The sequence below is a fragment of the Ambystoma mexicanum genome, chromosome 9 (assembly GCF_040938575.1).
Source record: "Ambystoma mexicanum isolate Mex_15411 chromosome 9, UKY_AmexF1_1, whole genome shotgun sequence".
Taxonomy (NCBI): domain Eukaryota; kingdom Metazoa; phylum Chordata; class Amphibia; order Caudata; family Ambystomatidae; genus Ambystoma; species Ambystoma mexicanum.
The window spans coordinates 134,951,277-134,976,927 of NC_090931.1; the positions used below are offsets into that span (position 1 = coordinate 134,951,277).

At 45.0% G+C, this 25,651-nt stretch overlaps 1 protein-coding gene across 1 annotated transcript in view; it reads right to left on the minus strand.

The window, feature by feature from the left end:
- The window catches only part of ALG9 (ALG9 alpha-1,2-mannosyltransferase), a 944,483-nt gene that overhangs the window by 895,864 nt on the left and 22,968 nt on the right, over positions 1 to 25,651 (minus strand). The window contains exon 5 of the mRNA XM_069614305.1: positions 3,833 to 3,921. Coding sequence (XP_069470406.1) covers positions 3,833 to 3,921 — 89 coding nt within the window. The remainder of the gene's footprint in view (positions 1 to 3,832; positions 3,922 to 25,651) is intronic.

The following is a 25,651-nucleotide window of genomic DNA, read 5'->3' on the forward strand; positions in this document are numbered from 1 at the left end:
GCCTTATTTTCACTATGGGTGACCGTTTGATGATCATATTATTAGACTAATTTGGGGTTATTTTTAACTCTTCAATTCTAGAGTTTCTGTCCTTGGGATTTGTCCCTATTACTGTATATCGGACAACAGTCCTACAGATTTTTTCAGAACTACGTTGGGTAAGCAGATTGTCTAATGTATATCTTATGTTTTAGTTTTCTAAATCAGGATTCTCCTTAATCTTTCAATTGTACTAATGGGTACTTTTTCATTTTCTCTCTCCATTTACGTTTTGTTTTTACATCTTTGTGTTCACTGTGATGTTTTCTGAACCCAATCAATCCTCCCCTTCACCAACCCTTGTTTCTCTGTCTGAACCAATGGCATACATGTTTGCAAATTACCAATTTGATATGTTATTTGTAATTTTGAAAACCTTTGAATTGTGGTATGAATGGTAATACTTCAATATATTAATATATTTGTTTTAACTGACATAGCCCTGATTTGACAAAGGCTCGTGGGAGCCGAAATGCGTTATCAAGTAGAGGGCTTATGTTAATAAACAACCCTTACTATTGGCGCCGAGTCCTGGAATCTTTTGTGGTTTTTTGTTAAATTCAAAACCCTCTGCATTGTCCGCAAGGCTTTCTGGGGCCTGGGTCCAACATACCTTCAGCTATCCCTCTGCAAATACCTCCCATCTCGAGCACTCCGCTCCTCTACCTCCAACTCCCTCAGGGTCAGTCGTTTCTCAAAGAAGCAAGCTGGGGGTAGATCGCGGTCTTCGGCTGGGGCCTCCCTCTGGAACAGCCTCCCTGCCACTCTAAAATTTGAGAACCATCTCCGGTTCCGGAAGCACCTCAAAACCTTCCTCTTTGCTTCTGCCTTCTCCCCTCCTCTCCCCTACTGATTCTACTCTCCCTCTGCACCATGCACATGGCCACCCTCTGTCCTCCGGGCCCAGGTACCTGCTCATCTTGCCACCCTCCCACACTGCCTCTGGGCCACCCCTTGCACTGGGGTCTGTATCTGTACCCATACAGCCCTCCCCTTTTCTTCCTGCACTTTCAGACCTACCCGGCCTGCTGTCATAAACCCAGCACTTGCCACTTACTGGCTGCACTCCCATTGTTGTTGCCTTTTTATTTATTATTTTATTATTATTTTGTTTTTTTCCGCCTCGCTCCGCACTCTCCTTTTGTTCCCCCTTCCATGCACTTCTCCCCCTCTACCCTGCACTTGCGTGTTCTCAATGTCACTGGGCCTAGTAAGATGGTTGTTTTTGTTCTCCCCTGTTCCCCTTCCCTTGCCGGCTCTGAAACACTTGTGTATGAGCGTGATAGAAATAAAATATCAATATCAAGAACTATCCTGACTTACCATTTTGTGAACACTGCTTTCTTTTTCATGAACTTCACCCCTCACTATTTGAAATTTAGCAGTAAGGATTGGCAGGAGTTTTTTTTTTTAGTATAGGCCCTTTTATGTTGGCAAGACTCCACTAGGACGGTCTTCTTTATTTGATGGTCATAGCTTGCTCCGATCTTAGATTTAGGTTTAGATGGGCGTTTATCATACCCTTGCAAAAGTTCAATAAACACCCTTGAACTGTGGTCACTTGTGTCTGTCTTACTATTGCCACCGTGCGTTCCTTACAATACACACAAGCACTTGCTGTCTCATTAACAGTCACGAGCAACCACCATGCACTCACTCATTTCACAAGCATACATGCATCCATACACATAACATATATACACATTTAAAATAACATAAGAACACACACATTTACACAACATACACACAGCAAGCCCGCTTTCATTCACATGAGCACCCATCGTGCACTCACTCAAAACACAAGCATGCATGCATCCATAAACAAATACTAAATAAACAAACATACAAACACATTCGTGCAAGGGGCCTAAGCGTGGGTACGGAGACGCCCAACTCCAGCCTGCTCTGTCTGTATGTGCAAGGAGGCACACAAGCACCTCCTTGCACATACAGACGTGCAGTTCCCCAGCCAGCATTTCCACTGAGCCATGCGAGGCTGGGAAGCAAACAACCCCAGCCTTGCATGGCTCATTGTGCTTGCACAGCTGGGGAAATTTAACTGTGAAAGGGAGAGCACTCCCTCAGCTGAAAAAAACAGCTTAAGGAGTGTTCGTATTTTACTAGGCTGGGTCTTCCATAATGGGTGAAAGGGGGCAAAGACCTGGTGGGTTGACGCCCCCTCGCCCATTATGGATGAGCCGACCCTGGCCCCCTGGCTCACCTCCTCTCCCCCAAGTTCCCTTTATCTCCCCCAAACACAGGGAATATGCAACCCAGTTTGTGATGTAAGACGTAGGGAATTTACCTCACGTTCCAGTTAGCGACCAGGAATGCCTTCTCCATCTCCCTCCCGGGGCCCGGCCTTCCACTGTGGGCTCACCAGCTTTAAGACAGTGCCCTTGGCTTCTCCGACCCCACTCAGGTCTTTTTCTGCTTTCGCTCTCTTTCTCCAGTTTGGGCGCCACGTTACTGTAGTTGGTGGTGGTTTGCGTGTCACTCTGGCTTCTCTTGCCGGCACAAAGCTCCCCTGTCTCGCTTAGGCGTCTTTCCTGCCAGCAAGAATGCCCCTCTGGTCTAGACGTCACCTCCCTCCTTCCTCGTGTCGCTTCTTCACTTGCGTGTCCGCCTGACAGCTTGGCTTCCCTGGCATTCACTAGCCGGTCGGATCGTCCTGCAGTTCTCCAGGGCACCATCTTTGAATTCCAGCGTTACTGAAGGGAGCCGTTTAGAGACAACAACCAGACCGCTCACTTAAGTCTAACTGAGTAATCTTCATTCCGGTTGCCCTCTTCCTCATGTCAGTTTGTTACTGGATGTTTAAAAGTTCTATGACTATATGTTGGAGAAATTGGAAGGTTACTGCATCAATATGTCATGAGGGCCTGAGGTGCTGAAGGAATGTTCCTAAAAAGGGAATGGGGGTACCATGTCTCGCCCAATGATGTTGCTCCACTCCCCTCAGGGTCGCATCCCCCACCACCCCACCATGTGGTCCTCCCTCATATAGCCGCCCCCAGGGTCAGGATGAGGTAGCAGCTGCCGTCCCCTACCCACATGGGGAAAGGCTACCTCCGGGAAAGGAGTGAGGACATAATTGGTTTCATCACAGTTGATAACTGAGGAACACATATGTTTCTTTATATCATGCATTACATAGTTTAGAATCTTTTCAAGTTTAAAATCTACATCGAATATATAGTATTTGAGGTCTTGTGCGCCGACAAGAGTAACAGAATATTCACCTAAATGTAATAAAAACCTAGGAGGTAATTTTAGTGCAACAGGTTTCCTCTGTGTAATTATCATTTTTATTTCAAAGTGCAAAAGAAAGATGTAACAAAAAAAACAGGCAAATGACTTTACACTTGCGAATGTAAAGCAGTTTAAATGCTTGTCGCAATAAAGGCTTGCGGCTGAGATTTGCAATGGATTCCAATTCACCTGCATTTAAGAGGTCAACAAAAAACAAGCAGATTGGAATCCATTGGTTCATCGCCAGCATGACAATCTCTTGCTGGCAGTAAACCTATCAGATTTGTCAGGCACTGCGGGTAGGTGGGCTGACATGTAAAGTCTGCCCCATTCCCCAAATCTGCCTGGTAAATCAGAGTTAAATCCCCTGGATCGGTAGCTGTAATGATTGCATCAAGTTTACTGTCACTTTTATTGTAGCAATCCGGGGTTGTAGAAAATAGCCCCATCAGACTCCCTGAGCCCCTACCACCCCCCGCCACCACAATATTTCTTCTCTCGTTAACATGAAGAAAAATTGATGCACACCCGCCTCACTTACCTGCTGCTGAGCAGTACATTCCAGTGCTGAGAACCAGGAAAGCCAAGGTCAGCCGGCCCACATGCAGGCCAAACTTTTTACAAACTGCTCTAGGAAAGAAACAAAAAGAATGAAAACGTTAGGTCAGCTATACCAGCAAACAAACATGTGACATTATCTGCAAATTATTTAATGAAGGAAATATATCAATAAGGCAGGGCTCATTTAGGATCAGGCAGGATGAGAACCATGCCTCCTTGCAGTCCTGTGTCTCCAGCAGATCATCACCTCTGCCAGGTGAGCAGGGAAAAATAATAGTAAATAAAATAAATGATGGGCAAGCCACCTCCACTACAGCTGCAGGGCAGTGGTAATAAAGACTGAGTGGAAGCGCCCCCAAGTTAGCACGATCCTCCCCGCAATGGGAGACAATAATGGACACTCCCGTAATGGGAATAAGGCCAAGACAGAGTGCGGGTGAGCGTAAGTGGGAGTTTATCCAAAGAATATGGCATGCAAAGAACTCTGCAACCTCCGAGAGCGCTCTGCCTGACAATCGCAAAGGCAGGCGTATTTCTAATACAAAAAACGTCATCAGAACCTACACACTATAGGGGGCACAAGTTAATTGGGATTGGGTGGCGTCGACTAACTATAGGTGTTGCTGCAGCATGGTTGGTCCGGGTGAGATGTCGTCACTGGTCAGCCTCGTGGGTTGGGTTGGGCCTGGCAGGCCGGCTCGAGGTCATCCGGGCGGTGTTGGTACGCTGGGGCAGCCTGTGACAAAGATGAATGCCTTCCCTGACTTAGGTGCCCTAGATCATGCACATTGCAGTTACTTAAAACCCCATATCTAACTTCTACAGTAAATCTTTCAATCAATACAACACAGGAGGAATGCACCTTGTGAGGGGTCTGGTGGTCATCTGTTGGATTTACCGGTGTTCTGACGTCTGGTATTTCAGGTCGAGGGGCTGGGCTCTGGGGGGCTTGTGCCGGGTGGTACATGTTTTATTACTACGTTAGAAGCTACTATGAAGGGGGCTCTGTGTCTTGTCCCATTGTCGGGGGTCTCCTTGGGGTGGTCTGGGGGATTGTGGGATTTACGAGAGGGTGCTGGTAGATCAGTGGATTCAAACGTAAGTTTATTATCGTGCTGTAAATAACGCAGGTGGCAGCCGGTGGCCTTGGATGCTGTGTTGGGGCCTCTGACTCTCTGGAGTAGTTCCAGCTTGGCCGGGGGAGGTGGGGGAGCACGGCACAGGCCTTAGCTTTTTTCTACTTGGCAGGCTTCGTAGGGCGGGAGGGAGAATGGCCTTGCATATATTCACAAAAGGTATTTTCCTCGTGTGTTGCCTAATTTTGAATACAAAACTTTTATATCATTTGTCTTCTTTAAACTACCATACCATACGTATATACTTCGAGTTCATTAATCATTTCGTTAATATATTCAGTCTGAGTACCTTTTCGTTACCTAACATTATATTCACTACAGTACATGAGGTAGTTCTAGGTTATGGCCTACAGAGATTGATACTCGCCGCTTGGGGTGATTAAGAAAACATATACGAGTTCAGGTTTCTACATAAAATTGAGAGAACACTTATACAGATAAAGGTTATACGTTTTGTCGACATCTTTCTCTGTAGTTATAGCAGCATTAGTCCAGACCTGGGGTGACATCTTATAACGTTACATCTTTATGGTTGATTCACAGTTTACAGAATCTGTTTAAACAGAGGTAGTTCGTTAATACCAATACTTGAATTATTTTCTACTTTCTTCAGATAGTGATGCTTCAGCTTTTTCCCCGTCACCCCGGCCTCGCGGACCAGGTCATGCGGGGTGCAATATTACATTGTGAACGATAAAATGTTACAGTGTTAGCATCTCGGGTTAGCTCATACCCAACTTTCTCATGGGAACGCGCTCGCAGCGGATCTACCAGGGCTACGGCGGCAGGGATACTTGGAAAGCTCTCCAAAGGTGGGGGCCGCGCTACAGCGCGCTGAACTCACGCCGTCTTTGCTGGGCAAGAAGGCTTCTAGGCCTATCTAAACGTTAGTGTGAGTGTATGATGGATATGTGGGGGCAATGTCATCGGCGGGCAAGCCCTCCTCCACCTGGGCCCGGGTGGCATGGGGGGACGCTCGGCGAGCCATGGTCCTCACCTGGGGAGAATGATGCAGGAGAGGGGGGCCTTTAAGGCCTGTCCTCCCCTACAAGACCCAGAATTTCCCACCAGCACAGATGCTGCATGGATGCCCGTTTGAAGCCCTGGATCTACTGCGTTTGACACTCAGCACTTGAGATTAGATCTGTGGGTATGTCAACAGGAGTGGCATTTGTCCTTCAGCTACCAAATATGTCTAAGGAGACATCAACAGGGGGGGATGGATGAGAACAGAGTTTATCCAGCCTGCAGTGCAATGCCTGATCAGAGATGGCCTATGGTAGGCCAAAACAAGAGGTGGGAGATATGAAACGGGGCATAGCTGTGGTTCTTTCTGAGAAGAATGCCCCTCTTGTAGGCTAAAGCTGCAGGAGCAGATCAGAGTTGTATTCATCCCAGGAGATGGGTGGATGCCCCGACCACCCAAGGTGGGAACCGGAGAAGCAGCAATCTACCTTAAAGTCCTTGGGCTGGGGCCTTCATTTTACCACAGTAAAGTTGAGAGGACAACAACACTAGGTCCTCATGAATTCAAACATACCAAGTGATATTACATCACCAGGAGTTCTTGTAGGATAGCCTAAGAGTCATTTTTTCTCCCAACAAAAACCAATACTGTAAAAATAGTCTTAATGAAAAGAATTGGAAACAATGGGGACATGGGATCCAGCCCCCGCTCCCACACAAAGCCCCACAGATTTGATCAGATCAGTGGTGCCAATAGAGCAGTGCCACAGCGGGTGGCCCTAGTATTATTACTGCCTGATCTGAAGAGGACATTTAGGGTAAAAATGCAGATTTAAATTTGGATGAATTATTAGGTAGGCAGCTGCAAAGAAGTATGGATTACAAGATATTGGTCTTAGAATTCAAATACATCTTTACTCGTATAGAAACTAACCCGATGTGGAATGGAAATTAGTTTAACTTGCTAAAAAAAATATTTTCCCTCCCAGGGAGAGACAGTTTATCCTTTGAATGGGAGACCTTTTCTAGGTTACCAAAACAGGTAATAGCTTATTTTCATTATGATGTATCTGAACCACATATAAGAGCTGTGGTTCCGGAAACAAATACCATAAAACCTAAAGAAGCCTTAATAACTGAAAGATCTTTTATGGTACTTCAGGATAGAAATCCTCCTTACTCCCAAAAGGTATAATCTAAAGGCATCTAGAAACATTGCCTTAAATACACTGTCTTCCTCTGTAACCACTATTTCTAAGGGTTCATCCTTAATTGACTAAGGGAAATAAATCTACACTTAAAACTAGGCAGTTACTAAAAATAACTAATTTTGTTGTTGGAAATTACAAGTCCCATAATCCCATACATACTGGGATGAAGAAGAGGATGGAAGAGTTATGCTGTGGCAGCTACAGCATAACAGCCCACACTTGAAGGAACATGAGATGCATAAAAGTCCCCCTCGGTTGCAGGCAATGGGAAGGAGCCGGAAATATGAATGGAATGCGTGGGGTAGTAGCAGAGGCAGAAGGAAGAAGGCACAGTGTTGACAATCCAAGCAGAAGTGGGAGAACCAAAGGGACACCGGAACGTGGATGCAGCAGATTTCATCTGCTTGTTCTGAGAGGGTCCTGTTCCCCCAAACTCTGAGGTGCAGAGGCTGCACAGCGGAAGACATACAGGGAGGCTGCCTCCCCCATGTGAGCCTAATTGCAGAGGTTGCCGTGCAAGAAACACGTCAGAGACCGAGGTGAGGAACTGTTGTAAAGCCGTGGGCCCAAGTAGTGAGAGGGGGTCCTTAATCGAGTGGACAGACCAGTGACACCTTCAGCAAGGAAGGGTGTGGGTCCCAAGTGAAGCCAGAAGCAGTAGAAGTTGTGCAATACGTGGAGAGACTATCACAGAAGCTGGTGAGTCAAACCTGGCATTCTGATTCCTTGCGGGAGCATTGCTGGCAACAGTATCCAGCTTAATATTCTATCGCGTATAAGCAGAAGCAGGCTGAAGTTGTTTGTTGAGTTCTTAAGGGGACAATGGAAAAGTAGCACTTGTGTGTGATCGGGTAATTTCATTTTCACTCGTGTGAAGACCAGATGCTGCTAAAGACCATTGTTAAACCCTTAAACTTTCCAAACCTTATGAAGAAGTATCGAGTGTCTCGCGTTACAAATGCTACAAAAAGCCATTGTTGAACATTTGACCTTTTAAAAAGGTATGAAGTAGTTGCGTGTGTGTTTACCTCTTTACTCACGCGAACAATCATTACTCATACTAGAAGTCAAGTGGTTAAACATTATATCTGCAATTGGAAAGAGAACAAGCATTGCCCAAGCCAAGAGTATTCCCCCTATTAAGACTCAAAGCTGCCTTTCTCAAAGCCAGAAAACAATCTAACCAATACTGTTAGCCTAATAGAAGTTCAACCTTGCCTAAGATACATGTGTGGAAACATTACCTGAAGCCAAGAGAGTGGCACCAAGGCTTCTGGGTAATTATTTTAGCTAACAGTTGGCAGAGAGGTGAAGGCAAAGTTAGGGATGGGAAACTTGCTTCTCATACATATTATTTGAAGTTGACACACCCTATATTGCCAAAGACTGTACGAGAAAGAGAAGTGGGTCCTAAAGGCAAACTCAGATTGTTGTGGCAGACAGACGAGAGAGGTAAAGAGGCTGCCCCATTTCAAGATAGATGTTCAGAGGATGAGTGCCTTGCCTATTTGAAGGTGTTGAAGTACCTTAAGGTGAATCTTATCATAACCAAAACCTGTTTTGAATCACAAAGTACTGAAGCTCTGGTGGTACATTTGTTTGTCAGTGGAAGCAAGACTTAAGTAGCCCAAGTGAAGTGGAATACTAGGAGGCAATATAGAAGGTCATCATGGTACATTCTAGTAGAAGTGAGGTTGTTGAAGTAGAAGCAGCAGCACTGAAGTAGTCCTAACAAATACACCCACTGTGAATACTAACCTTGTAAATAGAGACATAATAACTGATAACCAAGACTTGTGTTTCACTAACATATATAGAAGTTGTATTTCTTTTTAACTGTGTCGGTTCTTCTTGGATAACTGGAAGTGGTGGCAAAGCATTATGGCTGGGAATAACATTGATGCTATTGTGAGAAAGTAGACAGTCTTTCTTTTACCAAGAAGAGTTTTGTTTTTGTTGGAACTTTGATGAACAAAACATTACCTTGACATTGAAACATCAAGAACTGAATTGAGACTTTGCTACCTACGTGAATTTCCTGGTTTCTTTTTGATGAACATTGGATCTGAATTTACCTTGAATCCTTGGGAAGGGAGTTTGCCCGGGTTACAGAAAGGTCATCAAACTGTGAATATCATTGTTGATGTTAATTGAATTGCGATACATTTTCGTTGTGTATTTGATGTTGAAGTGTGAGGGCCAGACATCCTGTGTTAAGAGCGTTTACCTTTAATTCTGTTAGGCAGCAGACAGTCATCAGAGTAGGGATAGTGAGGCATTTAATATTAATTTATGATTTAATAAAATTGCATGTTTTGAACAATCATGAAAAGGTTGGCCGCCTCTCATTGCTGACCACTCACAGGAAGCTCTGTCGGACTTGCAGCACAAACCAAGACCAGTCATGAGAGTGAAGCCCTGCCCATCTCTGTGGATAAGAGAAGGTCCTTGATTCGTCCTTTTCCCTTCACTTGGTGCGATGGACCAAGACACTCACTGGCCTTTGAGAGCCTGTATTGTGACCCTATACGGAGGGGAGGAAATGTAGACAACAGCATTCCAATCGGCCTGGACTTACTAAGGAATTAAATTACAATATTTTACTGAGTTGTGACGTAAGAGAACATCCGTACCGTTAATGGTCCTTTAAATTACATGTTGAAGTCGCTGGACCTCTGTTATACTGTCCCAGTTTCACAACTGCTTTGTTTTTCGACCAGACAGGTCGCAACATTGACCAGCAATAGCAGCCCCCTTTTCTCAACCAGTTTTTTAAAAAAATTTATTCAGTGGCCCCTCATCTTCCGATAGTATCTTGGAACCTGAAATGCTGAAACGGTCAACGGAATTCTGACAACTGAAAGATGCTGTTCTACAGGAACCCGAGACTCCTTGAGGGCCAAGAACTGAGGTCAGGAAGAGCCAAAATGATCTAAACACGAGGCTCCCACATGCTAACATTGGCCTAGGTTTTAACATTTATTTATTGTGCATTTGTAAGGGGCTTATACATCAAGTAAATTGAGCTTCAAAGCGCCCACAGGACAACGGGGAGGGAACATGGGATTGAAAGGCAAATATAAACAATGAAAGAGAAGCGGTCCTACTAGGCCTTGTGAGCATTCGGAACGTGCAAGGGCAGAGAGAGAGAAGGGATGGGGGAATGGTGGGAGTAAGTGCTAGGAGTCACAGAGGGAAGTGCTAGGGAGTAAGTTGCAAGCAGCTGTTAGGTGACTGGCAGAGATCCCTAGGTAAGACTGGTCAACTGCCAGTAAACAAGTGCAGGCCTGTCATAGCACATGCCAGTGGGCACCCAAGGCAAGTGCTGGGAGTTGGGGAAGGCTGAAGGCGATTGGGGGTGGTAGGCCAGGACCCAGGTGGACACAACTGGTCACCAATCGCAGCAACTGTGGGGTTCAGCAAAGGAGGGGGGGTGCAAAAGAAAGTCTTGAGGAGCTTCTGGAATTTGAGGTGATCCGGCTCAAGACAAGAGGAAGGGGGAGGCTCTTTCAAAGGAGAGCGCCAGCCGCGGAAAGAGATTGTCAAACAGCTCACTGTTTAGCGAATCGCTGTACAAGCAGAGAGTTGTTGCCGGAGGAACGTAAAGATCTGAAGGGAGAGTCTTTAGTGAGAGCCAGTTGTAGATAGCGTGGCCCCTGGCCCCAGACAGCCTTATGGATTTGTATTTATTTTAATTTATTTAGCGCTTTAATCCAAAGCGCTTTACAAGAGGAACAAGCAAATACAACAAGCAATACATGGCAATTGAATCTAAGAAAACAATACAAGGAACAATTTACATTATTGATGAGGTTAAGCGCTAATGGAGAGAGACCAAAGTAAGAGAGGGGGTAGGAGGTGTAGGTAGAGGTGGATTCAGTAGTGAGAGAGGAAGCAAAAAAGATGCTAGTGGGGGGAGTGGAAGATATAGGATTTTAGAGAAGTGCGGAATGAAGGGTAGGAGGTAATAGAGCAGACAGGGAGTGGTAGGCGGTTCCAATGGAAAGGAGCGAGAAGTTGGAAGGAGCGGAAGCGGGAAGGGGCACAGGGTGGGGGAGGAGAGAGAAGTAAGAGATCCGCAGAACTGACAGAATGAGAAGCAGTATAGAAAGTGAGAAGGGAGGATAGGTAGGGAGGGGCAAGACAATAGAGGACTTTGAAGACTAGACAGAGGAAATTAAATTTGAGCTGGGGGTGAAATGGGAGCCAACCTAGTGAGTTAAGAGTAAAGGAGATGGAGTTGTGAGGTGAGAGAAGGCAGAGAGAGCGGATGGCAGAGTAGTAGACAGATTTGAGGGGGGAGAGGTGAGAGGAAGGGAGTCCGAAGAAAAGAGTGGAGCAGTAGAAGAGTCTGGAGAAGATGAGGGAGGAGATTACGAGTTTAGTAGCGTGAAAGGTTAACAAAGGGACGGATTTTACAGATGTTGTTGCGGTGCAAGCAGCAAGATCTGGCAGTGAGAGAAATGTGGTGAGAAAGAGAGAGGTGGGGGGTCAATGTGGAGAACAAGGTTTCGGGCATGGGGAGAGAAGGGGATGATGCAGAGAGATTTGAATTTGACCCTTGCAGCAACCGGTAGCCAGTGGAGAGTTTTTAGGACAAGAGAGATGCCTTGAGGGCAAGGATAAGTCTTACAGCCCTATTCTGGATTTGCTGGAGGGGACGTAAAGAGGAAGAGGGGAGATTAAGCAAGAGGCAATTGCAGGAGTCAAGCCTAGAGAGTACCAGAGCTCTAGTGACATTGAGCTTCTGGGAGAAAGTGAGGAAAGGAAGGATTCCTTTGGGGAGGTGGAGTTGAAAGTGGGCCTTCTTGGCAAGGTCCTGGATGTGAGGGAGGAAAGAAAGAGGAGTCGAAGAGGACTCAAACATTTTTGACTTCAGATGGAGGAGAAGGGGGAGAACCCATACAGGCTGGCCGGAGTGTGGGGAAGAAAGAGGGAGCAGGAGTCCCAATGGGAAAGATCTCAGTCTTGCTGGCATTGTGACAGAGATAATTGGAGGCACACCAGGACTGGATGGCAGATAGGCAGTCAGAGGAATGATGGAGGAAGCAAGAAGTGGATCAGAGGGAAGTTTGAAGAAGAGTTGTGCGTCACCAGCATAACACTGGAAGTAAGGGGAGAAAGTGGAAATTAGGTGTGCAAGCGGAGTAAGATAGATGTTAAAGAGCCAGGGAGAAAGGTTGGAGCCCTGGGGATGCCACAGGAGGAGATGGAGGTGGGAGAGGAAAAAGAGCCCAGGATAACTTGGGAGGGACGGTGTTAAGATGGATTTCTGAACTCTGTCTTGGAGGGGCAGAGGTTCAGAAGGCCAGCCTAGTTTCTTGGAACAGGGTGACCTCTGGACAAGCCAGACCAATCAAGATAGCGATCAAGACTAGATCTCAAGAGGGGTGAGGGTGACTGAAAGCCCGCAATGAGCACACAAAGCAAGGACACTTACAAATGACTCCAAGCAGGTGTTATATTAAAAATATACACACATTTATTACAAGGCCTTTGTAACATTGACCCTAGCGAGAAATCACAATACAACTCAAGTAAACCAACACATCACAATCAAATACAATATATATACAATTACCAACGAGTCTAACGAGTTAGACGCACAAAATATGCAGACCACCTAGATGGGGAGGAAAACAGGCAGTGCGAATAATAGTTAGACCCAGTCCGCCTTCAGAGGCACCTAACTAGAAGGAAGTCCGAGCCCTACGAAGAGTGGAGCCCTGTGCTCAAAAGTACCTGCACACACGGGTGCCAACGGGCAAAGGGGAGTCTCCTCGAGGGAATCAGGCAGTTCAGTGAACAAATGAAGATGAACAGAGCTCCGTGACTCAAGCGCAGCCTCCATTGTGGGCAGAAGCAGAGCGCGAGTACGGAAAGGCGTGCTGTTTGAAACAGCGGGGAAAAGCTATGGGCTACTGCAGGAGGGCGACCACTTCCTAGCGATACTACTCACCGGTACCCGATGCAGGCAGAGCCAGGCTTCTCCGCGTCAGTTTCAGTGCTGGCAGGTTCAGATACGAGCAGGGGACGACTCGGCGTCATGTAGATTCCGCGGCAGCAGAAGTTAGAGTTGAAGATGTCCCAAACACAGTGAACCCGCACAGTTTGTTACAACAGCAGGGCAACGGAGCGGCCGTGTGTATTTCAGCCCAAGGTACACTGCTCACTTCAGACCTGGGAATGCCAAGTGTACGAATCGTGTGAGAGTGGCAAGGACTCGTAATACAGCAGCAACCTGACGGCGGTTACAGACAAAGACTCCTGGGTAGGCTGGTCAGTCCACTGGATGGCCCAGAGACACTTCCGAAGGCTTACGTGCAGGAGATGGTGAAGATGCCGAGAATAGTTGTTCCCACTATTCCAAAGGGTCGAAGTACCAGTACAGGCCTTCTCGTTCGATCAGAGGTAGAAAGGGTTTCACAAAGCAGTCCTTCAGCGGGTCACCAGCGATTCCTCGGTTCAGCCTCGTAGTTGCAGGATACTTGGCTCCTGTATTCCTTCGTTCGTGAGAACTCATGAGATCGACATGGTAGTGGTGTTTCCAGCCTCCTCTTATCCACGGTTCCCTTCGCGCCAAAACGGAGGGGACCCAATGGGAGATCTGCTCACGAAACACTCACACCATACGTGGACCTATCACGGACCACGGTGGTCCCAGGCATTCACGACACACTAGACTCTCTGGCACCCAGGATGTGTATTGGGACCAGACATCCCAGCCCACATCCTGGAGGCGCACACAAGGCCTGTAGAAGCCCGCGAAAGCATCTGTGTTTCGTGGGAAAGTACATGCCCAAATAAGGAAGGCCCCGGTCGGCTCGACCTGGGGAAGGTGAAGGGGGCACGACGGTCAGCGGGCAGGACAACGAGCCTCGTGGTCTGCCCATTTTGGAAGCCAGGCCACCATTTTGGGCTAAGCGTGAGAAACGCGCTTAAACAGCCAAAAGAAGCTCAAAACACAAAGAAACGATCGCTGCCACCAGTCCCGTCCGTGATTCACTTGCACCGTTCGTTAACAATCCCAAGAGGGTGTCTAGGGCCTGTAGAAGACTAGAGACCCAAGAGAGCAGTAACTTAGCTTACAGTGCCCTCTTGTGTCATGTTGCGCAAAAGCTGCAACATGATAAAAGAACTACGGAAAACAACGTTTCCCGGTACTGACTGTCTTAAGGGCATGTCAGTTTCCCTGTAAGAATGGAGCGAAAGCCCAGAGGAGTGCGGCAGAAGGCTGCACTTCTCTGGTAAAGTCTAGATCATGGTAAAAACAACAGCAAAAAGTTTAGGGGTTGCCACCTGGAAGGAAAATTACCCACAATTAAGAAATCTTTCCTAACAGACGGTCATTGAGGAAGGTGGTCAGCCAGTCCAGTGTCCGCTCTGAGATACCTAGAGTATTGTGGAGCCGTTTCATGGGGATAGAGTGGTTGACCGTGTCAAATGCAGAGGAGAGATAAAGTAGAATGAGAACGGCAAAAGAGTTAGAATCAAGAGATGCAAGCAGTTCTTCACAGGTGTTCAGAAGAGCAGTTTCTGCGCCTCTGGATGCTCGGAATCCAACAACCAACAAGCTCAGTATGCTGGATCAGCAGGTGGAATAACAGATTTTCCAAGAGTTTCCCATGGAAGGGGCCGATAAAGATGGCTTGCTAGTTAGCCGGACAAGACAGGTCTGCAGAAGTATTTTTCAAGAGGGGGCACACAAGAGAATGCTTGTGGGAAGAGGGGAAAACCCAGTAGCGAGAGTGATTGCAGAAATCAGCAAGAGAGCAAATAGTGTCCTTAATAGTTCAGGAAGAACAGGGGGGTGAACTGTTTGGAGGAGACCTTCTTAGAGGAGACAACTATAGTGACTGCATCAGATGCGATAGTAGAGAAGGAGGAGAGAAAGGCAGAGGGGGTATGGGACACCATAGGTGGCAGTGGGGTGAGGGAAAAGGGTGGGGAGGGTGCGAGGGTGCTCAGGATGTGCTGAGTTTTTGCAGTGAAGTGTGCGGCCAGTGCATTCCAGAGGCAATGTGAAGACTGTGGAAGGATTGGCTAGTTCCTTGCAGAGCTCAGCCTTGTTGTTGGATGTTGTTGGATGCACCAGAGATGCGAGTCTGGGATGAGCTCGAGGTCTGCCACTTCCATTCCGCAGCTATGCACTTGCGTTTCGGGGCTGCAAGTTCAAATTCATACCAGGTGTTATGCTTGGAGGACTGTTTAGGCAGATCCTCATGACTGGGGCAAGAATGTCAGAAGTATTTGTGACCGCAAGATGGAGATTGCAGAGAGCCGAGTCAGAAGTAGAGCCTGCAGTCAGAGCAGAAGTGGGATGAAGGTAGATACAAAGGCAGCAACTGACACTCGTTTCATCGGACGGATGTTCGTGAACGAGGTTGGCAAGTTTGGGGGGAGGTGTGGTCAGACAGCAGAGAGGACCCAGGTAAGAGGAGAGAAGAGAATGGTCTGACCAAGAGTGGGGTGGTGAGTGGGGAGGAGAGCAAAGGATCATTGTGGATGAAGGCATCAAGAGTGTGCCCAGCTGAGCAGGTAGGACCAGAGGGAGATCGAGGTGCAGAGGTTATAGAAGAGAGAGGATGCCATGAATGAGGAGTCGAGGTGGATGTTGAAGTCACCCAGGAGAAGGAGAGGTGGATGCGAGGAGAGAGTGGGAGAAATCAGCCCATTCAGAGAGAAACAGGCTGGTAGAGCCAGGTGGCCTGTAAATAGTGGCAATGGTCAAGGAGGAAGTGTGAGAGATGACCAGCTTACAAAACAGGCTCTCGAAAGAAGAGTAAGGCTGGGTGGGTATGAGGGAAGAAGGGACCCACTCAGGGAAGATTATGACACCCCACAGCCAGCACGATTAGGGCGAGTCTTGGACATGATTTTATAGCCATCAGGGAGATGGGAGTCAAAAGCAGTGACTGAGCTGGCATTGAACCACGTCTCGGTAAGAGCGAGCATATCTAGATCAAGGTCTTCAAGGAGGAGCCAGATGTCGACAGGGTGTTTGAGGGCAGAGCGAGCATTAAGCTTTGAAGTTTTTCCGAGGAGGGGTTCAGGAGCGTGGTACACCAGTCGTAAGAAGGCGGACACAGAGAGAGGAAGAAGGAGTAGAAGGAAGTTGACGAGGGACGGCAAGCGCCTGTGAACGCGGTTGAGGACCCTGAGCCATGATACCCTCTACAACATCTTCACTAAGCCACTGGTCGACGATCTGGACCAGCTGGGTATCACCTACACTAACTATGCAGATGATACTCAGATTCTCCTACCACTTTCTGGGGATTACGGTACGGACATGGGCCTAGTGAACAAAGTTTACCTTATCATCCAAGCATGGATGGCCACACACGGCCTATGCTTGAACGATGATAAGACTGAACTAATAATATTGGGCTCGCAGGCCAACATTAAAAAACTAGGTCAAGAATACTCATCTTTCAATATTGACGGCAATACCATTAAAGTCTCCAAGGAAGTAAAAACGTTGGGATTCTACCTGGACTCCACACTATCCTTTGACAAGCAGGTCAAATCCCTTACCTCGGCCACGGCTTACACATGCAAACTTCTCAGAGCCGGTAAACCGTTCCTCTCCGACAATAGCTGTCTGATCCTGGCTAGAGCCCTTATACTCTCTAGAATCGACTATTGCAATGCCCTCTACATTGGGGCTAACAAATCCACCATTCACAAGCTCCAAACGCTACAAAATAATGCCTTAAGAGCAGCCCTTGGCATAAATAAGACAACCCACATTTCTGCCTCGAGACGTCAACACAAATGGCTCTCCACATCCAATAAAATTCTTCTAAAAACACTCTTTGACACACAAAGCATTGAACAATGCGGCCCCTAGCTACCTTATAGACAAACTTCAGAGAAGAACTTCTCTCAGACCCGCTAGAAGTGGGAACACCAACTGCCTAAATATCCCCAAATACAAACTTACTACCATCGGAGGTAATGGCTTCACCGTTAAGGGAGCCAAAAGCTGGAATTCACTGCCCCAGGAATTGAGAGTTGACCAATCATATCTACTCTTCAGGAAAAAGTAACACATCACTGCCACTAATCCTTAGCTTCCCACCACCCTCTCCCTGAGGACACTATCATGTAATTAAGAAACAGTATATCCTGCTATAATCTTTCTGTATGTAAATACTGCAGCCTATGTATATGTAACCATACAAGCTCTACATCCTCAGTGCATGTACCTTTACCTCACCCCTATTGTTCATATTGTATATATCCTGTAATCTTGCAAAAATTGTTCATTTTGCTATATGTAAATTCTGTAACCTGTGTAAACGTTACCATGTAAGCCTTGCAGTTCCTTGCCGTTGCGCCCTTTTACTTACGAGTCTGGTGCGCTTAATAAATGAATAAACAAACAAACAAACAAACATAGTGCCATTGTGATAGACATTAATGATATACCTGGATGATGAGAAGCCTGCCAAGAGTACTTCCCATCTAGCACCACCATTAATGAGTGAAGATATGAGAGGAGAGTATAGATAAGATGAGGAGTCCACATATCTCAAGAGGAGACCGTAAAGAGGATATCAGTGAAAATCTGTCTGGAAGTTGCACTGACATAGGTGTATGGGATCAGTAGGCTGGGATTAGTGGTCAGGATCTCTAAGCTTTTTTTCTTCCAGACTTCGTGAGAGAGGGAGAATAGGTGATAGTATAGCATCGGGGCAAGTACCCGATACAACTAATCAGCAGCAAGCTTTATTCCCCATTGGAAATAAAAGTCACAGTTGAAGGAAACAAGTCCTCTGGCACACTGGCTTGCCACAAACCAAGAGACTAGAACTTCGACATTTTAGTGACACTCAGAAAACCAAAGGTTGCCCCATCATCTAACACAGATGCGAAAATGTTATAGATACCTGCCAAGTCAATATAAAGTATCTTACTAACCTACCAGGCAAATTACATAAAGGATAGCGACCTTGTGTAGAGTAGACATGGCTTTATTTGAATCAATAATGTGCTCTATTGCATATCTGTTCACGCCAAATCCCTGTGCAAATGTGTGCCTTGGCCGCTTGACCACCGTTCCCTACGTAGGCCAAGGATACTGGGAAAGTACGCCAAACATTAATGGCTTCCTCAGGACAAATTCCTTATCTGAAATATAGCCAGAATTCTGAAGGTGCTGACTGGAGTGTGTCCCCCGGCACGTAAAATTATATTATTTTTATATACACACACACACACACACACACACACTTTAGTACGGTTCTTTTAGAGAGCTTTTTCGGAGTTAAAATAACAATATTAGACTTGTCTGCATTCATGATTCTTATTTGCATATTTCGCCAATGCCAGTAATAGTCTCTGAAGGCCTACGGGCTTCTTGACTATAAGGACTAGATCATCTGCATGTAGGAGCCACGTTATAGAGGTCTTACCTATTCCCATTGGGTAGGCGTTAATCTTACCCCAAATATTGAGCGAGAATTTTGTTATTTTTTTAAAATTGTTTTGTTCATTTATAGCGTGCTTAATACCAGCAAGTGGGTTCTAAGCGTGGGATCGGGATTTGAACATGTGTTGTGCCGTGTTGTCTTGCTTTCAAGACAAACGCGTTGCCCCTGAGCTAGCCTTATCCCTTATAAAGTTAAAAAAAGGCAGGGTGACAATACACCCGTTTGAGGTTCAATCCTCTTTGTGTTAAAATTGGTTCCAATAAAAGACCCTGTTGATTTACCCTGACCTGCAGAGATATATCCGAGTAAAGCTGGAAATAGAATGATCGAATGTATGCCGGGCATGTAGGAGATTTCATTTTTTAAAATAGTATGTCTCTTGGGACTGAATCAAACGCTAGCTTAAAATCAATAAAACCCATATATACTTGCTGACCACATTGAATTACCCTTTTTTTTTTTAAACTAGAGATAATGCCAAGAGGTTTATAGCTTTCCCCACACCCAGAACAAAACCTGATTGGTGAATGTCCAATTACTAGTTGATCAAAACACTTTCCCAGGACGTCTAAAAGGGCTATCGGATGATAATTCTGAGGGGCTTCTCTGTCTCCTTTCTTAAATATCAGTATTATCACTGATTTTATCCAGGATTGGAGTATTTGTTTGGTCTTCAGAACAGGATTAAAAATAGTCAACAAGATCTTGGACCATGCCTCTGGATACGTTCTTAGCTAAATTTGTGAGGCCATCAGGTCCTGGCTCTCTAGATGAGCTTTGTTCTTTTATTTGCATTATATTGTCATCCTGTTTGAAAGCTAAGGAGTCATGCGTGTCCCAATCTCGTGTCAGCTGATAATCTATCGGAGTCAAGGAGGCATCATTTTGTGAAATATTGCACCCATGCTTTCTCTTGGATAGGGTTTGTCTGCAAAGGTAACTGTGGATCACTATTCCCAGTTTTCAATAGAGTCCATACCTGGGCACTATTCTTAGAGGCAATGGTTTGCAGCATATTTTCCCCATCCTGCTGAGACGTCCACGCTTGACAGCCTCTCACCCAATTCTTGTACCTTAATTTCTTTTTATCATTAATGATCTAGAAAGAATATCCAAATGAGATATAGCTCTCACATCTTTCCTTAGCTGATTTTTATTATTCCTAACCTCTGTATCAAACATGTTTGTGTTTAAATATAGTTCAGGAACCACCTTGGGTAGTTTCTGCAATTAAGAGCAGCCACATAATCATCATCATTCCCAAGGCTGTGCGTGTCGAATCTAAAAATGTTATTACTTATATAGGTATTTAATTTATCCAATTAACTTTCCGACCATGTAAACCTGTTTCTACCTCCCGTGACCCCCAAATTGAAATGATAATCTGCCCGAGGCATTAACAAAGGTACTTCATAGGTGACCAATAAGAGCTCATGATCACTATTAACCTGTGTTATCACAAATGTGCTTGTTGAGACAGAGAAATAGTCAATGGCACCTGGAAACACTTTCTGCTCTATAGGTGCCATAAAAATGTTCCATAAATAAAAAATAGTAGCCACCTGTGCTGCACGTCTCCAAGTTGGACAGGATGGAATATCTCCCTTTAAAGCCCTCTTCAACGTAACAAAATCTCAATTTTTCTTAATGTCAACCACCTCTTTGTTCTCCCAGTCAATAAGTGATACCTTATTTGCAAGCATTGAATATTCAAATCACCTGCAACTAAAACTGAAATGGTGTTAGTATCTCCCAAAGTTAAATCCAACATTGCTTCTACACCCTCGAGAAAAACATTGTCAGAAATCGACGCTGGATTCTAGTATAACTTCAAGAGGGCATAATGCCCTCTTGGACGGTAAGAAACCAAGGGACAATGATGTTTAGTTAGCTGCGTAAAGGCATTAGGAGAATCCCAGGCCTCTAAGGTCATTCCAGTATTCATTTTAACCGCCTTTACCAAATAAATTATACCCATCCCATACTGGAGGGTGGAGAAGCCATGTTTCCGGGAGCATCACAATATCAACAGCACCCAAAGGATTATTTTTGTGCAATAACAGGTGTTTAAAGCCCTGGGTATTCCAAGAGGTCCGCTTCAGAATCTAAAATGTGGGATACATTTACCAGGCCAACAGAAATCCCTGCATCACAAAACTGCATTTTAGCAGTTACAGAAATCATGGCTGCGCTGTGCCTGCCGAGCACATATGGGGTGAGATTGAGCACAGGCTCCCCAAGAACGGCTGCATTTATTTTTTCCATGTGCACCCAGAAAGAGAAGGATTCCAAGGCAGAATGGCTCTGCGCTGCTATGCTGTCAGCTCAAAACTTCCAAATGCAAACTACAAAAGAAAATGCTCTGCGTTTAAAAACGACCTTGCACTGGTGCTATGTTCATCTTTAAACCTCACACAGTTTGGTTCCAGTAAAACCCAGCCATGTCCAACTATATTCAGATTGAACATAAGCAATTGAGGGCTATTCCTCCCTGAACGGCATTGTTGTGCCAAAGAAAGTCTATGAAAAGCAGGAATTGTATTTCAGGCCGCATTCAACATTTACTTTGGAAACAAATTAAACACGCAACGCACTTCAAAAAGAAGCTCTCTCTCTCCTTTTCCCCGATGTCAGTTACAAAGAACCCATTTCTTGAACATATCTCGTGGGTAGAAATTGACCAGAGCTACAAAAGCGGACTGAAAACCGCATTTTTAAATGGACATAAAAATAAAATGATCTGTGTTACTTTGCTTTACAGAGAAATAAAATGACATTATGACAGCTAAATGGGAAAGAATACTGTAAAATGCCCAGAAAAACAACTGTACATTTGGGGGAAGAAAAGCTGCAAAAATATATGTGTATTTTACTTTTCTCCACACAAAGAACTTCAACAGCCTGGCTGAAGCTCAGGCATTCCTGTTAGACCAGTTTGGCAAGGCAGGCACTTTGAAGATATCCAGCCCATTGGGAAAGGAAGTCCCTTTACAAATGTGAAAGGACCAAGGTATGGGAATTCACGACCTTGTCAGGCTGGCTGGCAGTTTTGCAGCCAGGGACAATGGATCAAGGGGAACTGTCCTTGTCACAATGAAGTGTGAACTCCTTTGACACCTCTCCTCAGCTTCCACTGCCTGGGATGAAAGAGCGTCATGGTAACTCTGTTGTTCAGCTGACCAAGGAAAGACATTTTTCTGGGGTGTTGGACAGACTGCCCACTTCTGAGAACAAAGCCGGCCCATTTGATTTAAACTACTTCTTATATTAAGACATTTATTTCAGTAATCTGAAAAGGCAGTAATGTGAAATTCTGATGGGTTTTAATGTAATTTTTGCATAATTAAAAAGAGACTACGTGGGTTATCCTAGCATGTGGGGGGGCGTGAATGGGATTAAAGAGGCATTTCTGAGGAAAGCGTACAGGACACAGATGTAAAAGTTGATGGAAATATGCCCAACATTGATAGGCTTCAGTGTATCCATTTGTAGAATTTTAGGTGGCGAAAGGTTGCCAAAAGGACAAAACAGCATTGCACAAACTTGGGATTTGGAATGGCGTATTCCTGGTAAAATATGGGGTCTGCCCATCTAATTTTCATGATAACAATTGTAAATATAAGCGTTTTGTTTCATAACTGATTTTGGTAAAAGTAACTGTGGTGTATCAAAGCACATCATAAAAACACCCACACCAAAACGGATGTCACTTCCCTGGGTCCAATCTGCTTACAGGGAGGCGGCGACATCCACAGCCTAACCTATCCCATCTTAGAGGTAGGTCCAGGTTATTTCTGCCCACATAGTAAAAATCCTCTGATGTCATCCAGCTTATAAAAGGAGGAGGCATAGGGAGAGTCAGGACACATTCAAAAATCAACATCCAGAGATACAGATATTCCACATTCACCCTGCAAGACTCCAGAGCCAGGCCAGAGGTAGCCGAGCTTATCCAGGCAGAACCATTTATGCAGCATTAAACCCTACAAAAATCCCAATAAATCAGGGAGAAAGGAGGAAAGCCTGCGGACCCCTTTGGGAGAATCCAGTGACCAGACCTGTCTTTGCCCAGCTGATGCACCCGCTGTCCACTGAGACCAGACACTGGTTGTGCCGCTATTCCCTAAAAGGAGAGCCCCTTTGCTGTGCATTAACCTGATCCTTGTCCCGCTGTCCAGAGACCCGGTTTGCTGTACAAACTACCCAATTCAAGTGCATTTTGTAAGAATTACCCCTCCCCAATATCAAAACGCTGCATACACCATTTTGTTACCTTGCATTCTGTCCAACCCTATAAGAAATCCTATAAGTACCCTAGTACCTTCTTAAATTGTCAGAATCCTCTGCAAGTCCTGTCCTTAGATGAAAAATCTGTGTTAGTCTCCATGTGTGGCGTCCTCAGTCCTTTGTGTAAGTCCTTAGTACTATTTGGAATAAATACATGAATTTCCCATAGAGAAAATTAACCTCCTTGCGTACTGTGTCTTTCTTTCATAATCTACCCATTTAAAATATAGTTGCAGTAGAACAAATCATTTCGCTAACAAACCAGAGTTGGCCGTGAAAGTGTTTCCCTTTTAAAACATTTTTCCTTTCCTATTAAGAATCCCTTACTACAACCCATCAAGAGTCACCCTTTGACTTTAGTATCATACCAGTTATGTGCCTTTGTACCTCCTCAGTAAAACCGATTTTCGATTCTGTCAGTTTAGCTCATTTCTTAAGCAGTTTGCCTATTTTAAACCTGTGAAAAGCAAGAAATTGCAATTTTGCCACGTGTGATTCTTGCTGCACTGCTTTTCCTTCCCAAAGTCGATTTTCTAACCTGTATGCCTGTTGTTTAACACCTTGCCTTGTAGCTTGTAAGTTTTCTTGCCTCTTTAGTACAGCCACACAAATTCCTTCCTTATCCCTGCAACCGCACATGTAAAATAACCATTTAATAATTCTGAGTGCCAGTTTGTTCATTTTTCAAGGGTTCAATCTGATTTTGGCCTCCCATTCAGCAGTGGTAGGCCGGATTTTCAATCAAATTTTTTCCTAGTATACCTAACTCCTTGCTACTCCTCTCCACCCACACAAAGCCTAGTTAACAGGGGTTTGAGGGAGTGTTGCAAGGAGGATTGCACAACCGTGGTGCCATTTAAAAGGTACTACCCAAAAAGTTATCTTGCTTTCATTCATTTGTGCATTGATGTGTCTGATGTTAGAAAGTTAAATCAAATGTATCCTATCATTTTACTGTGTAATCATCACCACTCTGGTGATCGCTGCCGCTGCCTTATATTGAATCGGTTTGATTTTCATTTGAATTTTTAAAATAAATAAATATTTCATTATTACACACCGGCCTGGTTCATGGTCCATTGCGACACGGGGTGTACGTTAAGGGGGGGGGGGGGTGTGAGACGGGTTGGCTGCCTTCTCAAAGCTGAATCTGAAATAAATAAAAACTTGAAAGCGGTTTTATTGTGCGCCACATACCTGGCCAGTAGAAAGATTCCTGGTCTGGAGTGTGCTGCATCTTTAAATCCGTGACAGAATTTGGTTTTTGCCCGATAGTTAATTTTGTAGATGTTGCCTCTTACCAGACAATATTCCTGGTAGGCAAGACCAGTCTATGTCACTATCATTTGATGAACCCAAGCCCCCAAAATCTGAATATCTTTACACCCTCATTTGCTTGTCCCTCTGGGCATGAAATACACATTGATGGAAAAGAGGAGGTCGTCCTCTTCTATAGTGGTGATGTCAAATTAGCCCCCATCTTAGTTGGGGGTACTGATTTATTATCCTCACTCAATATAAACCCTGTGTAGTGCAAATGCTTCCTTGTTACCAATAAGATCTCTGACCAACTGGGAGGGAACGGCCATCTTAACTCGATTTAAATCAAAATCATTGAGGATTTCAACCTGGGCAATATCACAGGATTGGATGGCTCTTCGTCCCGGTATGTTGGCTACAAGTCTCAAAATATTAGTTCCATTTAAAATCAAATATTCCTCAGGTCTTCCTCTGGTCTCGAGGTATAGATTTGCTATTACTATTTCCCTTATTCCGTGGGCGGGACTGGGTTGAAAGTATTTGTCTTCCTGAGGATTCCAATTCCTCCCTTCTTTTCTTATGTTCATAATGTATGTTCCGACCATCCTCTTCGATGTGACCCCTCCTTCTCTCCCCCTCCCACCTTGAGAAGCGTGCATCAACGCCAGCAGTGGTGGATTCGCTTCCATCATGCCTAGGACAATTCTGCTGTGAGTAGCCTTTTTTGTTGAAGTGTATAAAATATCTGTTGCGAATGTGATTTGGGGAAACGTGCAGCGTTTCCTATGTGTAGAAACTCCCTCAATGAGGCTTCCCCTATCAATAGATAGTTCCTCAATAATAGTACCTCCCATAACTGAATGTGTAGTAAAAATAAGTAGATTGTCTATTAGGTCAAGATCTAAGGTCTGAGTGGTCCTTGGGTTATCAGTCGTGGGATCTTCTACAATTTTAACCGACTTATGGTTCTTTTTTGTCGGGGTTATTTGGAATGTATAATATGAAACATGCATGTGCTCCCATTTCAATTTTTACAACCACTCAAAAATTAGCTTGCCCCTTCCTCCATCAAATGTCACCTATATGCTGTAGTAATGGCTCTGGTTCATGTAAGCACCGCCAACACTCCTCTCACCAAATATAGGCCCTTATTCATGGAGCGTTTTTCAATAGGGATTTGCCAGTATAAAACACTTCTGTGAACTAGGCTCAAAGTCTTTACCGGTTCTGATGAATTTACTTTACTGCTGTATAAATTCCTTCGATTTAAACAAAAATTAAATTGCTTTGGACATGTGTAGGCTACACAGCTTTAGGGAGCAAAGGGTCATTGCAGTGGCTTGACTGATGCACGCACTGAATGGCTAAAAACACCAAAAAATCTTGAAATTGGAAAAACGTTACTTCCAAAAATTTAAATTACGTTCCAACTACAAAAGACAGCCCATGTGTGATCTGCACAAGCTGATGATGACACCTCAAGGTACTCAAGCCAGAGAAA